This window comes from Vitis riparia, chromosome 9 (genome assembly GCF_004353265.1).
Source record: "Vitis riparia cultivar Riparia Gloire de Montpellier isolate 1030 chromosome 9, EGFV_Vit.rip_1.0, whole genome shotgun sequence".
NCBI classification, from domain to species: Eukaryota; Viridiplantae; Streptophyta; class Magnoliopsida; order Vitales; family Vitaceae; genus Vitis; species Vitis riparia.
This window is the reverse complement of record NC_048439.1, coordinates 10,081,272-10,094,860: the sequence shown is the minus strand read 5'-3', so window position 1 is coordinate 10,094,860 and position 13,589 is coordinate 10,081,272. Positions and strand designations below refer to the sequence as shown.

The 13,589-nt window shown below is 36.5% G+C and overlaps 1 protein-coding gene across 1 annotated transcript in view; it reads left to right on the top strand.

The window, feature by feature from the left end:
* The window catches only part of LOC117921784 (probable LRR receptor-like serine/threonine-protein kinase At3g47570), a 6,208-nt gene extending 1,589 nt beyond the window's left edge, over positions 1-4,619 (top strand). Inside the window, exons 2-4 of the mRNA XM_034839743.1 lie at positions 1,702-1,966; positions 2,031-3,965; positions 4,052-4,619. Of these exons, the coding sequence (XP_034695634.1) occupies positions 1,702-1,966; positions 2,031-3,965; positions 4,052-4,419 (2,568 nt within the window). The 3' untranslated portion in view covers positions 4,420-4,619. The remainder of the gene's footprint in view (positions 1-1,701; positions 1,967-2,030; positions 3,966-4,051) is intronic.
* The last annotated feature ends 8,970 nt before the right edge of the window (positions 4,620-13,589 follow it).

The window sequence follows — 13,589 nt, the reverse complement described above, 5'->3', positions numbered from 1 at the left end:
TTCTAAATATTGTTTTTAACTTAAAAGAATAAAAAAATTATTTTTAAAAAGAAGTTTTAGAAATCATGGCCAAAAAAAGCCCCTAAAACTCTTGTTTGGATTGGCTTTTGCAAGTTAATACTAGTTATTTCTTAAATTTAATAAAAAAATTATTTGTATTTGAGCAATTTTAATAAGATCACATTTAAATTTTTTTTTTCCATGAAAGTTTTTTTTTTTTAATCTACATAAAAAAATAATTTATATGGATTGCAACTTTTATAGCAAAATTAACAACCTTAAATCATATTTCAGATTTTATTTCTATTTGAGAATAAAATTAAATTTAAAAGTGTTATCAAATATAGCATAAGATAAATAAATCACTACATTACAACTAACCCATATTACATAAACAAGGCTATTGCTATGTGGTTTTAACAAGGTTAAGAATTTTTTTTTATATTTAGTTTATTATAAAAATATAAATAAAATAAAATAAATATATATAATTTAAATTAAAAATAAGTCATTTTAAAAAATATATAATATTAATTTATTCTAAAATCTATTTAATATTTTCACTTTTTTTTTCTATTTTTCAACTTTATATTTTATTTCCCCTCAACTTTTGGAGGATTTCTCCTCCTCAAAACTCAAGCAATCGTGAACATGGGAAGTGCCTAGGCTGCTGTATTATTTTCGGGTAACACCACTTTTGAGTGGGACATGACTTCCAACTGAGAACTGTATATATCTTGGACCTTTCCTTACTTTACCAAAAGAATTTGCAATTTATTGTCATGGTTTTTCTCCTTTGAGTGGGAAATGAAGAACTTTAGACCCAAAGGTTTCTTGGCATTTTCTTTTCCAGAAACCAAAGGTTTTTACACTGTCCACAACATTGAATGCAGTACATGGTTGAAAATTGAGCATTTTTATATCATCTCGCACAGACCCAAACAAAGCCTTCCTCTTTCTCTCCCTCTGTCAAGCCATGCTCATGGAAAGGTTTAGCTTTCTCTACCTAGTTGGAGCTCTATCAGTTCAGTCCTGCTTGCTTCTTTTGGCTGCGTCCCCCTCCAACTTCACTGATCAATCCGCTCTCCTCGCCTTCAAATTCAGATGTCATCGATCCAACCCACTCTGTCTTGGGTGGTAATTGGACCCCAAGAAACAAGCTTTTGTAATTGGGTTGGGGTCTCTTGTAGTCGGAGAAGACAGAGAGTGACAGCTTTGCGCCTTCAGAAAAGGGGTCTTAGGGGCACTCTTTCTCCCTATCTTGGCAATCTCTCCTTTATCGTGTTGCTTGACCTCAGTAATAATAGCTTTGGCGGCCATCTGCCATATGAGCTTGGCCATTTATATCGTTTGAGAATACTGAAATTACAAAAATAACCAGCTAGAAGGAAAGATCCCGCCCAGTATTTCCCATTGCCGGAGGCTTGAATTCATCTCTCTTGAATCAAACTGGCTGAGTGGTGGCATACCGGAGGAGTTAGGCATCTTGCCCAAGCTAGATTCCTTGCTTCTGGAGGAAACAATCTCAGGGGTACAATCCCATCATCCCTAGGCAACATCTCAACTTTAGAGTTGTTGGATTTGCATGAGTCTGGCCTCACAGGTTCAATTCCTTCTCTCATCTTTAACATCTCTTCTCTACTGTCAATTATTCTTACCCGTAATAGCATCTCGGGTAGTCTTCCTGTTGATATTTGCCAGCACTCCCCCAATATTGAAGAATTGCTTTTCACTGAGAACCAACTTAGCGGCCAACTACCATCAGGAATTCACCGTTGTAGAGAGCTTCTCTATGCATCTCTATCATACAATAGGTTTGATGGACAAATACCAGAAGAAATCGGGAGTACACGAAATCTTGAGGAGCTGTATCTAGGTGGTAACCATTTGACAGGACCCATTCCATCCTCCATTGGCAACATTTCAAGCTTACAGATTCTATACTTAGAGGACAACAAAATCCAAGGTAGCATACCGAGTACCTTGGAAATCTTTTGAATCTAAGTTATCTGGTCCTGGAATTCAATGAGCTCACTGGGGCAATACCACAAGAAATCTTCAACATGTCCTCTCTACAAATTCTGTCCGTAGTAAAAACAATCTTTCTGGAAATCTTCCATCAACGACTGGGCTTGGGCTTCCTAATCTTATGGTTCTCTTTCTAGCAGGGAATGACCTTAGTGGAAAAATTCCTCCGTCTATTTCGAATTATTCTCAGCTCACTAAGATTGATATTGGCAACAATTTATTCACGGGACCAATACCCCCAAGCCTAGGCAACTTAAAATTCCTCGAAATCCTTTCTCTTGGAGAAAATCAGCTAAAAGTAGAACCGGGAAGGCCTGAACTTAGTTTCATTACTGCTTTAACAAACTGCAGACTTTTAGAAGAGATAACTATGCAGAACAATCCCCTGGGTGGCATCATACCAAATTCCATTGGGAATTTGTCAAACCACGTTAGAAATATTGTTGCATTTGGATGCCAACTAAAGGGTCATATTCCTTCAGGGATTGGTTCTTTGAAAAACTTGGGTACACTTGAATTGGGCAACAACAATCTGAATGGAAACATCCCATCAACAATTGGAGGATTGGAGAATCTACAAAGGATGAATATTTTTGATAACGAGCTTGAAGGGCCCATTCCAGAAGAGCTTTGTGGTTTAAGGGACCTGGGGGAATTATCACTCTATAATAATAAACTGTCTGGGTCAATCCCACATTGCATTGGAAATCTTAATAAATTACAGAGGCTATTCCTGAGTTCCAATAGTTTGACCTCCTCAATACCAACAGGTCTATGGAGCCTTGGAAACCTCTTGTTCTTGAATTTATCATTCAATTCTCTTGGCGGATCCCTACCTTCAGACATGGGAACTCTGACTGTCATAGAGGATATAGATTTATCTTGGAACAAACTCACTGGAAATATCCCAGGCATCCTTGGGACCTTTGAAAGCCTATATTCCCTCAACTTGTCCAGAAACTCTTTCCAAGAAGCAATTCCAGAAGCACTTGGCAAGTTGAGAGCGTTGGAATCCATGGATCTTTCACAAAACAATCTATCTGGCACAATACCCAAGTCTTTTGAGGAACTTTCACATCTCAAGTATTTGAATTTGTCTTTCAACAATTTATCAGGAGAGATCCCGAATGGGGGCCCTTTTGTGAACTTCACAGCTCAATCATTTTTGGAGAACAAAGCACTTTGTGGGCGCTCAATCTTACTAGTCTCACCTTGTCCAACTAATAGAACAAAGGAATCAAAGACTAAGCAAGTTCTTCTCAAATACGTTCTTCCAGGCATTGCAGCAGTTGTAGTATTTGGAGCTCTCTATTATATGCTGAAGAATTATAGAAAAGGTAAACTACGAATTCAAAATTTCGTTGATTTGTTACCTTCAATTCAGCACAGGATGATTTCATATCTGGAGCTTCAACGTGCCACAAATAGCTTCTGTGAAACCAACTTGCTTGGAGTGGGAAGTTTTGGTTCAGTATACAAAGGAATTCTGTCTGATGGTACAACTGTTGCAGTTAAAGTCCTGAATTTGCGACTCGACGGTGCTTTTAAAAGTTTTGATGCAGAATGTAAGGTACTAGCAAGGGTTCGACATAGGAATCTCATCAAAGTCATAAGTTCATGTTCAAACCTTGATGTAAGAGCTTTGGTTTTGCAATACATGTCCAACGGCAGTCTTGAGAAGTGGTTATACTCTCATAACTACTGCTTGAATCTCTTTCAAAGAGTAAGCATCATGTTGGATGTTGCCTTAGCTTTGGAATATCTCCATCATAGTCAATCAGAGCCTGTGGTTCACTGTGATTTGAAGCCCAGCAATGTCCTCCTAGATGATGACATGGTTGCACATGTGGGCGACTTTGGTCTTGCAAAGATTTTAGTAGAAAACAAGGTTGTAACACAGACAAAGACCTTGGGTACTCTCGGCTATATTGCACCAGGTAAATCTTCTCACTTCTAGACATTTTATTCTTGATATAATGTGCCGTTTGATTAATTTGGTTTTGTTGGTTTGAATGTTTTACAGAGTATGGTTCTGAAGGAAGAGTATCTACAAAAGGTGATGTTTACAGCTACGGGATTATGCTGTTGGAGATCTTCACAAGAAAGAAACCGACTGATGAAATGTTCTCTGAAGAGCTGAGTTTGAGGCAATGGGTAAATGCATCACTTCCTGAAAACGTAATGGAAGTTGTTGATGGTGGCTTATTGAGTATAGAAGATGGTGAAGCTGGAGGAGATGTGATGGCCACACAAAGTAATCTTCTTCTTGCTATTATGGAATTAGGCTTAGAGTGTTCGAGGGACTTGCCTGAAGAGAGGAAAGGCATAAAAGACGTGGTCGTCAAGCTGAACAAGATCAAACTGCAATTTCTTCGCAGGACGCGTGCTTGATACTCCACTCTTTATCAGAACTTCGGTTCCATATGGCTGATAGCAATCTGAATGAAAAGACAATTTATGCTTTACGAAGTATGCTAGAGAGACAATATTTTCATCCGAAATAAGAAAGAGATTGTATTAATTACTTTTCGATACCATGAAATGGAATAGCTGCATTTTGTTAGAAGTTAAAATGAGTCTATTTGCCAACAGTGAATGAATCATTTCTTTATTAGCGATTGATTATGCTAGCTGTGTAGGCAGTAAGCTTGAGCATTTTCGTATGTTCTTATGTTTGAAAAAAAATCCAATCTAAGGTATTTCTTCTTGAACAATTACATGCATAACCTATAGTCAATAGAGCAATTGAGATTTGGTATCCAGTAGTTTTTTTACAACTGAAGTCTCCAAGATCTGGATAGGATCTTTTAGAGGATCATAGGCTAATCCTGGATATAATAGACAAAGAGAAGATTAAAAAACCACATACTCTGTTTTAGTACTAAGCCCACCAAAAATTTACGAAGTTAGATAACATAACTTTAATTGGAGTCAATTAGCATAATCAGATGAGTTAGAAAGCAAGAGCCCATTAATTAATACAACCACACACTCCATTTTGCACACAACCATCCTATATCTATCAAGGCTACTTGATTAGATTTATCTTTTAGTAGTTTATAAAGCAACTGATTTCTTAGTTTGCCTTAAATAATTTAACAGAATCATGACAAATAAGGATGAGAAGGAGATTAAATACCTTCTTTCCACACCGCACCGGTCTAGGCACTACTCCTTGGAGAACCACATCCTGAACATGGATAAGAGTCCATTTGATAATGATTTTAGAAAGTTTTCTAACCTTTCTAGTACTCAAATTTTTTTATCAAAAAAGTTATTTTCAAGTGTTAGAAAAATTAAAAATGCCTCCTAAAATGTCTGTCAAACAAGCTTAAATTATATTTTAAAAAACAATTATACCTTCAGGTATAAGTAATGATTAATTGAGTTAGAAATATAACTCATATATGATCTTAATTCATTAAGCTCCTCTTCACTGCTCAAATAATCCTTTCAAATTATTTAATTTATAACTTCACAAAATTTAAAACATAAATAAACATAGTCCATTACCCATCCCTATGCTGTGCCAAATAATTAGACATGAGTGAAAACATGAGAATCCATCATCATGTTGGGCCAAGGTTAAAATTTGATTTGACCCAAAATAAACAACTTCGAATAAAGTTCTTTATAACCCAGTCTGAAACGCTATGCACCACCCATTTTTTTTCTCTTATTCTATCTAGAAAATATCCTAGATATTAATGCAGCTCAACGGTTAATGGCCGCCTCTTTCGTCTAACGTGATATCACACTAATGGTAGGTAGATCTTAGCTGATCCAAAAATGTTTTTAAAAGAAAACTACGTTAGTATAATGGAACCAAGTGTCGTCCGCTAGGATGGTAGAAATTGTAAGTAATAAAAGAGGAGAATGGTATGGATTGGAATTGAGAAAAATAATTGCAAATGAAGAGAAAAATTTTGACAAATAGAGAAAATCAACTACTTGTGATGAAAGCATTTGAAATTATTAGGATTAAAGAAAACGAAGGATTTAGGATTGAAGAAAACAAAGAACTTCTTGAGTTTGTTGCTGAAGAAAAATGATAGGACTCTTATTCACAACTGAAACTGATTACAAGAGAAGTTTAAATAGAAGCTCATAACAAAATATGAAATTAACTTCCCAACTTCTAAATTTGTTCTAACAAACTAACAACTCAAACTAAAAATTAAGCTAACTATTTACAACTTAATCATTGGCCTTAACAGCCCCCCCTCAAACTCAGAGTAGCTAAGTCTTCTACTTTGAGTTTGTTTCTTAACAAGGGAAACTTAGAGCTGGAAATGGGCTTTGTTAAGACATCTTCTGTTTGATCTATTGAAGGAACATGTTGAATCATCACCTTCTTCTATAGAACTTTCTCTCTAACAAAGTATAGATCTAATTCAACATGCTTTGTCCTATCATGCAATACAGGATTAGCTACAAGCTATAGTGTACTCAGATTATTGCACCAGACTATAGGCCTTTTAGTTATAGCTACCCTTAACTCCTCAAGTAAAGAAGTTATCTAAGTTAATTCTGCCACAATGTTGGCAAGACTTCTATATTTAGCTTCTGTAGATGAATGAGAAATAGTATGTTGCTTCTTAGAGTACCAGGACACGAAGTTCGCACCAAGAAATACACAATAACTTGATGTAGAGCTTCTGTCATCTGGATCTGTGGCCCAATCAGCATCACATAATCCCACCAAGTTGAGCTGAGATGATCTTCTAAGATGTAGGCTATAATCCAAAGTTCCACCCAAGTATCTTAGTATCTTCTTGACTAATTTCTAGTGAGATTCTAGTGGATTTTGTATGAATTGACAAACCCTATTGATACAATAGGAGATCTCTAGTCTAGAATGGTTACATATTGTAAGGCTCCAACTATGCTTTTTCTCCACAGGATCACTTTCATAAGTGGATAATTTGAGGCCACTTGTCATTGGTGTACTACTATTCTTGGCAAATTGCATCTTAGCTTTGCAAAGTAAATTCTTGATGTGCTTGGTTGGAGAGAGATGAAGTCTTTTAGTTGTATGCCTTAATTAAATGCTTAAGAAATGGTATACTTCACTAAGATCCTTTAAGGTAAAATTTTGATTCAATTGATTGATAAGAGTTTGAACTTCTTCACTGTTGCATCCAGTAACTAATATGTCATCAACATAGACTAGGATAAATATAGAAGGCAAAAAGAGCGTTAAGTAGTTTCTCTAACCAAACTCTAGAGGCTTGCTTTAATCCATATAAGGATTTGTGTACTTTGCATACCAAATGAGGTAGCTTAGGATCCACAAATCTAGGAGGTTGTTCTATGAACAACTCTTTCTATAAGTCTCCATTCAAAAATGCATTGTTAATATCCAATTGCTTAACAACCCAATTGCTTGCTAAAGCAATAGTTAACACCACTCTAATAGTTGTTAGCTTAACTACTAGGCCAAAAGTTTCATTGAAGTCAAAGCTAGCTACTTGATGAAAGCCCTTAGCTATTAACCTAGCTTTATACTTGTTAATTGTCCCAATAGAATTTTCTTTAACCTTAAAATCCACTTGCATCCAATTGCTTTTCTCCCATCTAGTCGAAACACTAAGGACCATGTTTTGTTTCTTATAAGGGCTAAGAATTCATCTATCATAACTGCTTTCCATTGTTCTTTTAAAAATTATTAATTTATATAGTAAGTGAGTCTTATACAAAACTACACATTTTTCTATAATGTATCATCTAATAAATTTATTGAATTATTAATTCAACACAACGACCAGAACCTTCAAAAAAATATTATTTAATAGAAATCATAAAAAAAAAATTAGTATAATTTATCAAGGTTGGATTATACTTTAATGATATTTTCGTAGTATTAAAAAAATATTTAAAAAAAAATCATTTTTTAACATTTGTTTTTAGTAGTTAAAATCAAATGGAACTTGGAAAATGATTTTCTCATATATGTTTTTATTGTTAAAAATGTGAAAAAAAAAAATTATATGTAATTGAAATTAGTTAAAAACTTATATACTTTTATTTTTAATCTTTATATAAAAGAATTAAAATAAGGGGAATGAGTTTGAAGTAGTATAAAATATTAATATATTGATTTTAAATCTATTTTTATTTTTCATTATCTTTTTTCGTTTTCTCTTTATTTTTTCTCATATTTTCTTCAAAAAAAAAATGAAAACCAAACATATATAACATAAAGAAAGAAAATGAGAAAATATTAAAACATTTTTGTTCCCATTTTCCCAAAAGAAACTGATGAAAATTTAAGGAAAATAAATTAATAAAGAATTAAAAAAATTCTTTAAAATCTTCCATAGACACTCATATAAAAGACAATTTCATTTAATATTTTTTTCCCAAATTTTCTTCTCAATTTTTTCACCTTGAACTTGGGAATGAACAATAGCATTAAATTTCTTACAACCTACTATTGGGACATAAATGATATTTAACATTTTTATATTTCCTTACATTTCAACTCTGGGGTTAAAAAAAACTGAACTAATTAAGCCCAAAATAGAATAAATGGGACGAGGTTAAAAATTGAAATTAGGACATTTGTTAGATTAGTGTCATCGGGGTGCAATAAAGCACCGTCTTTAAAGTAGATTTTCCTTCTTCTAAGATCAGTCTCAATGTACTATGGAACTAGCATCCTACCTCCAAGATTCAACAATCAGAATCTTATCAAGTGTACTCCTTAGATAAAGTAAAATAAAGCTTGAGCAGTAGGAAAAGTTGAGACTTTGAAGAACCTTCAAAAGATGCACGAAGAGAAAGGTTGTAGTAGTAAGAAGGCTGCAAACCCAGATGCAATAACATAAAGGTTGCAACACACTTAAATGCAACAACGGGTATAACTACTGTAGTGGACTCAATGTTAAATAAAAATCTAAGAATTTAGTCTTAGACAACTTAACTAAGCCTAAAACTAACAAAGCAAGAAACAAAACAAAACAAAAATAGGGTACTAATCGAACTAAAGTGGTTAAGGCGTGTGTGGACCCCCTTGGATGGAGGGAATTCTTTTTTTTTTCCTTCTTTCTTTTTTCTTTCTTCTTACCATCCCGAGAATGAGCTATATTGGGCAGCTAGATGAGACAGGAAGAGGGCTGTTTTGGGTGGCCAAATGGGACAGAAAGAAGAGGGAGCAGAGAGCTAGTTGAAGCTATAGGGAGGAGGACGTATGGAGCGTGGGGCGAGTAGCAGCATGGCATGAAAAGAAAGAGTGGGCAAGAGAAAAAGGAGGACATCCAATGGGGCAAGGGAACTTGAGGAAAAACAGGAGTGAGAAAGGACCAGAGGAAAGATCAGAGTTGCAAGAGGAGCAAAAGCGCAGCTAGAAGCCAACCCACTCTTTGCTTGAAATAAGCATTCCAGGTATGACTATTTGCGAGCTCCTTATTTTCCATTTCCACATTGATTAACTCTCATTTTCAGCTATTCTTCTGAGTATTTGGTTTGTTGATTGGTGTGGATATTATAGGCCACTCGTTTGTTTTGTGGGACTCTGGGTATGCATGCTTTGTTTCAGATTTATTTTGGGTGTTTTTGACTTCTCTTGAAAATATCTGATGTTATGTTCCTTCCCATAACTTGATATATCAAAACCATGCTTTTATTCCCTCCGGATTCCACTTGCTCATAGCTCTTTGACAGTCCATGGCATAAAGCTAAGTTCATACTCTGTTTTTATTACGTTTTCACTCTTCCCTGGTTATTGCTCTGTTTCTTGTTGAGGGTGGAGTGATGTCTTCAATGACCAAGCTACTAGGATTCAATGAGTGTGGTTATGAGGGGAAATGAACTTAATGGAATATTTTTTTATTGTACTTGTGCCTTGTTTGATTGGTTCAAAATGGTGGAAGCTGTCACCAAGTTGGGTGAGTGCCACCAGAAGGTCTCAGAGATGATTGCGAGGAAAGACCTTGAGGTTTAGAGTAAAAAGAAGGAAAGGAAAGATACTGAAGGTGCTGAAAAACTGGCATGAGAGGAGTATCCAAGTTATCTTCGCAACTGATGATGAGTGTATTTTGGGGCTTAGGGCTGCCAGAGAATGGGAATACCACGGTGCCAGTGGCTTCTAAATTGTTACCGACTTACTTAGCAGCTCATGAATGGCACAAACACCATGAAGAATTTGAAGACTAACTATGGAGGAACATAGACTCAATTCATTCTATGATACTCTTATTACAATGAAAGAAAGCATAAATAAATAGCCTACAGATATGAGACAATTCCGGACTGGTATACTATCACCGGACGGAATTTCCCTTACATGGAAAGAGAATAAACTCTTACATGGAAAGTGAATAAACTATTACATGGAAAGAGAATAGACTCTTACATGGAAAGTGAATAAACTATTACATGGAAAGAGAATAAACTCTTACATGGAAAGTGAATAAACTACCTTGCTAGAATTACTCCTAAATCAATTATAATAAAGGCAGTATATTTCACTAATTTAGGGAAGTAAACAGAGGATGCTAAATATGGGGAGGAACGCACAGGATGGAAGGCGACGTGGGCTTGATTTCCAACACTCCCCCTCAAGCCGCGTTGTAGATGTTGATCATTCCAAGTTTTCCTGTCAGATCTTCGAAGTTAACTCGAGCAAGAGCTTTTGTGAGAATGTCAGCCGTTTGACAGTTTGTCGGAGTGTAGCTGACTTTGAAAATTCCTTCTTCAATCTTTTCCTTGATAAAGTGTCGATCTATCTCCACGTGTTTAGTTCGATCATGATGAACCGGATTCTTAGCGATACTGATGGCAGCTTGATTGTCACAGTATAACATCATGGGATGCTTCAATGGAACCCGTAATTCTTCTAACAGCCTGTTCAACCAGATTCCCTCGCAGATACCTTGTGCCATAGCACGAAATTCTGCCTCAGCACTGCTACGAGCTACCACTGACTGTTTCTTGCTTCGCCATGTAACCAAGTTCCCCCAAACAAATGAACAATAGCCTGAAGTTGATCTCCGATCAGTCACTGAACCTGCCCAATCTGCATCTGAAAAAATCTCAATCTCTTTCTTTGTTGTTCTTTGAAAGAAGAGACCCTTTCCTGGTGTCATCTTGAGGTACCTCAATATTCTGATCACAGCAGTCATGTGTTTTTCGGTTGGATTATTCATGAATTGACTTACCACACTAACGGAGAAGCCGATGTCTGGCCTTGTATGAGAAAGATAGATGAGTTTCCCCACAAGACGTTGATATCTTCCTTTATCAACTGGCGTACTTCCATCACTTTCTTCCAGTTTGACAGTTGTATCCATAGGTGTTTCTGCCGGCTTGCATCCTAGCATTCCTGTTTCATTCAATAAGTCCAGAACGTATTTGCGTTGTGAGACTGCTATACCTTTCTTTGACCTAGCAATCTCCATTCCGAGAAAGTACTTGAGGTTTCCAAGATCCTTGATCTCAAATTCCTTTGTCAGTAATTTTTTAAGTAAGTCAATTTTCTCTTCATGATCACCTGTCAAAATTATGTCGTCCACATATACAATGATAATTGCCAGCTTCCCTTCTGGGAAGTGTTTCACAAATAATGTGTGATCAGATTGACATTGAACGAATCCGTACCCTTTCACTACCTTAGTGAACCGTTCAAACCAGGCCCTGGGAGATTGTTTGAGACCATACAAGGATTTTCGGAGTCTGCAAACCTTGTTGAAGTTTGATGTCGTCTCAAGTCCAGCAGGAATGTCCATGTAAACTTCTTCCTCTAAGTCACCATTGAGGAAGGCATTCTTCACATCAAGTTGGTGAAGTGACCAATCGAGATTAACTGCCAAGGATAAAAGTACACGAACAGTATTGAGCTTGGCAACTGGAGCAAAAGTTTCTTGATAGTCAATGCCATAGGATTGGGTGAATCCTTTGGCAACCAACCGAGCCTTATACCTGTCCACATTACCATCTGCCTTGTACTTTACTGTGAAAATCCACTTACACCCAACTGGTTTCTTACCTCTTGGGAGGTCAGTAATTTCCCACGTACCATTCTTTTCCAGCGCCCGAACTTCCTCATCGACTGCCGCCTTCCACTTAGGATACTTGAAAGCTTCCTGAATATTCCGAGGAACTTGTATCTCTGTGATGCTAGAAGTGAATGCACGAAACGTAGGTGATAGCTTATCATAAGAAATAAAATTTCCAATGGGATGCTGAGTGCATGATCGAATTCCTTTCCTCCAAGCTATGGGCATATTAAGAATATCATTTTCTAACTCGGAATCAACAGTACCATCAGGAGCGTTGTTACCTAGAAGTTTGCTTGGATTAGGACCCGGTTCAGCCTCATGGGTTTGTTGAGAAAGTGCTCCTTCCTCCGTTTCCTCTTGGATGTGCTCCTTATCCCACAAGTCAACAATGGACTCGGGCTGATTAAATGACTCTGGAGGAATGTGATTTTCAGTGATGATGGGTGGCTCACTGAATGACTCAAGATCCCAAAATTGATATTCCTGAGTTGAATTCTCCCCCTGAATATCGTTTTTGGGATAGTAAGGCTGGGTTTCAAAAAATGTGACATCCATTGAATTGTAGAATTTTCTTGTGACCGGAGAGTAACACTTATACCCTTTTTGATTTGAAGAATACCCAAGAAAGATGCACTTGAGTGACCTAGGATCAAGTTTACTTCGATGTTGTTGATTGATATGAACAAAAACAGAGCACCCGAAAATTTTGGGTGGGACGGTGGAGATGAGACGAGTAGTCGGAAAGGATTTTAGGAGTGTTTGACAAGGTGTTTGGAATTTTAGTACCCTAGACGACATCCTATTGATGAGGTAGGCTGCCGTAAGGACAGCTTGCCCCCAGAATAATTTTGGAACATTCATGGAGAACATTAGTGATCTAGCCACCTCTAACAAATGCCTATTTTTCCTTTCAGCGATTCCGTTTTGTTGTGGGGTATCAACACATGAACTTAAGTGAACTATCCCTTCTTGTGCTAGAAATCCTCCTAGAATGGAGTTGAAATAATCCCTAGCATTATCAGACTTTAGAATTTGTATTTTTGACTGGAATTGGGTCTGAATCATATTTTTAAAATTTTTGAAAATTTGACTCGTTTCAGATTTTTCTTTCATGAGGAATACCCAAGTTAATCTAGTGTGATCATCTATGAATGAGACAAACCACCTAGTACCAGTTACATCTTTTATTCTTGACAGACCCCAGATATCGCTATGAATCATTGAGAATGGACTAGACTCTTTATAGGGTTGAATGGGAAAATGAGACCGGACTTGCTTTGATAATTGACAGATTTCGCACTCAAAGGATTTTGGATTTTTATGAAATAATGAAGGAAATAAATGCTTGAGATACATAACATTTGGATGACCTAAGCGATAGTGCCACAACATAATTGCACTATCGTTATTTTGACATGAAACCGAAAAAGAATTACTACCAACTGCCATTTGAGGTTGTTCTTGTGGATCATGGAGCTCCTTAAGGATGTAGAGTCCAGAGCATTCCTCAGCATTGCCAATCGTCTTCCCCGAATCCAAATCCTGAAATTCACAGTGAGT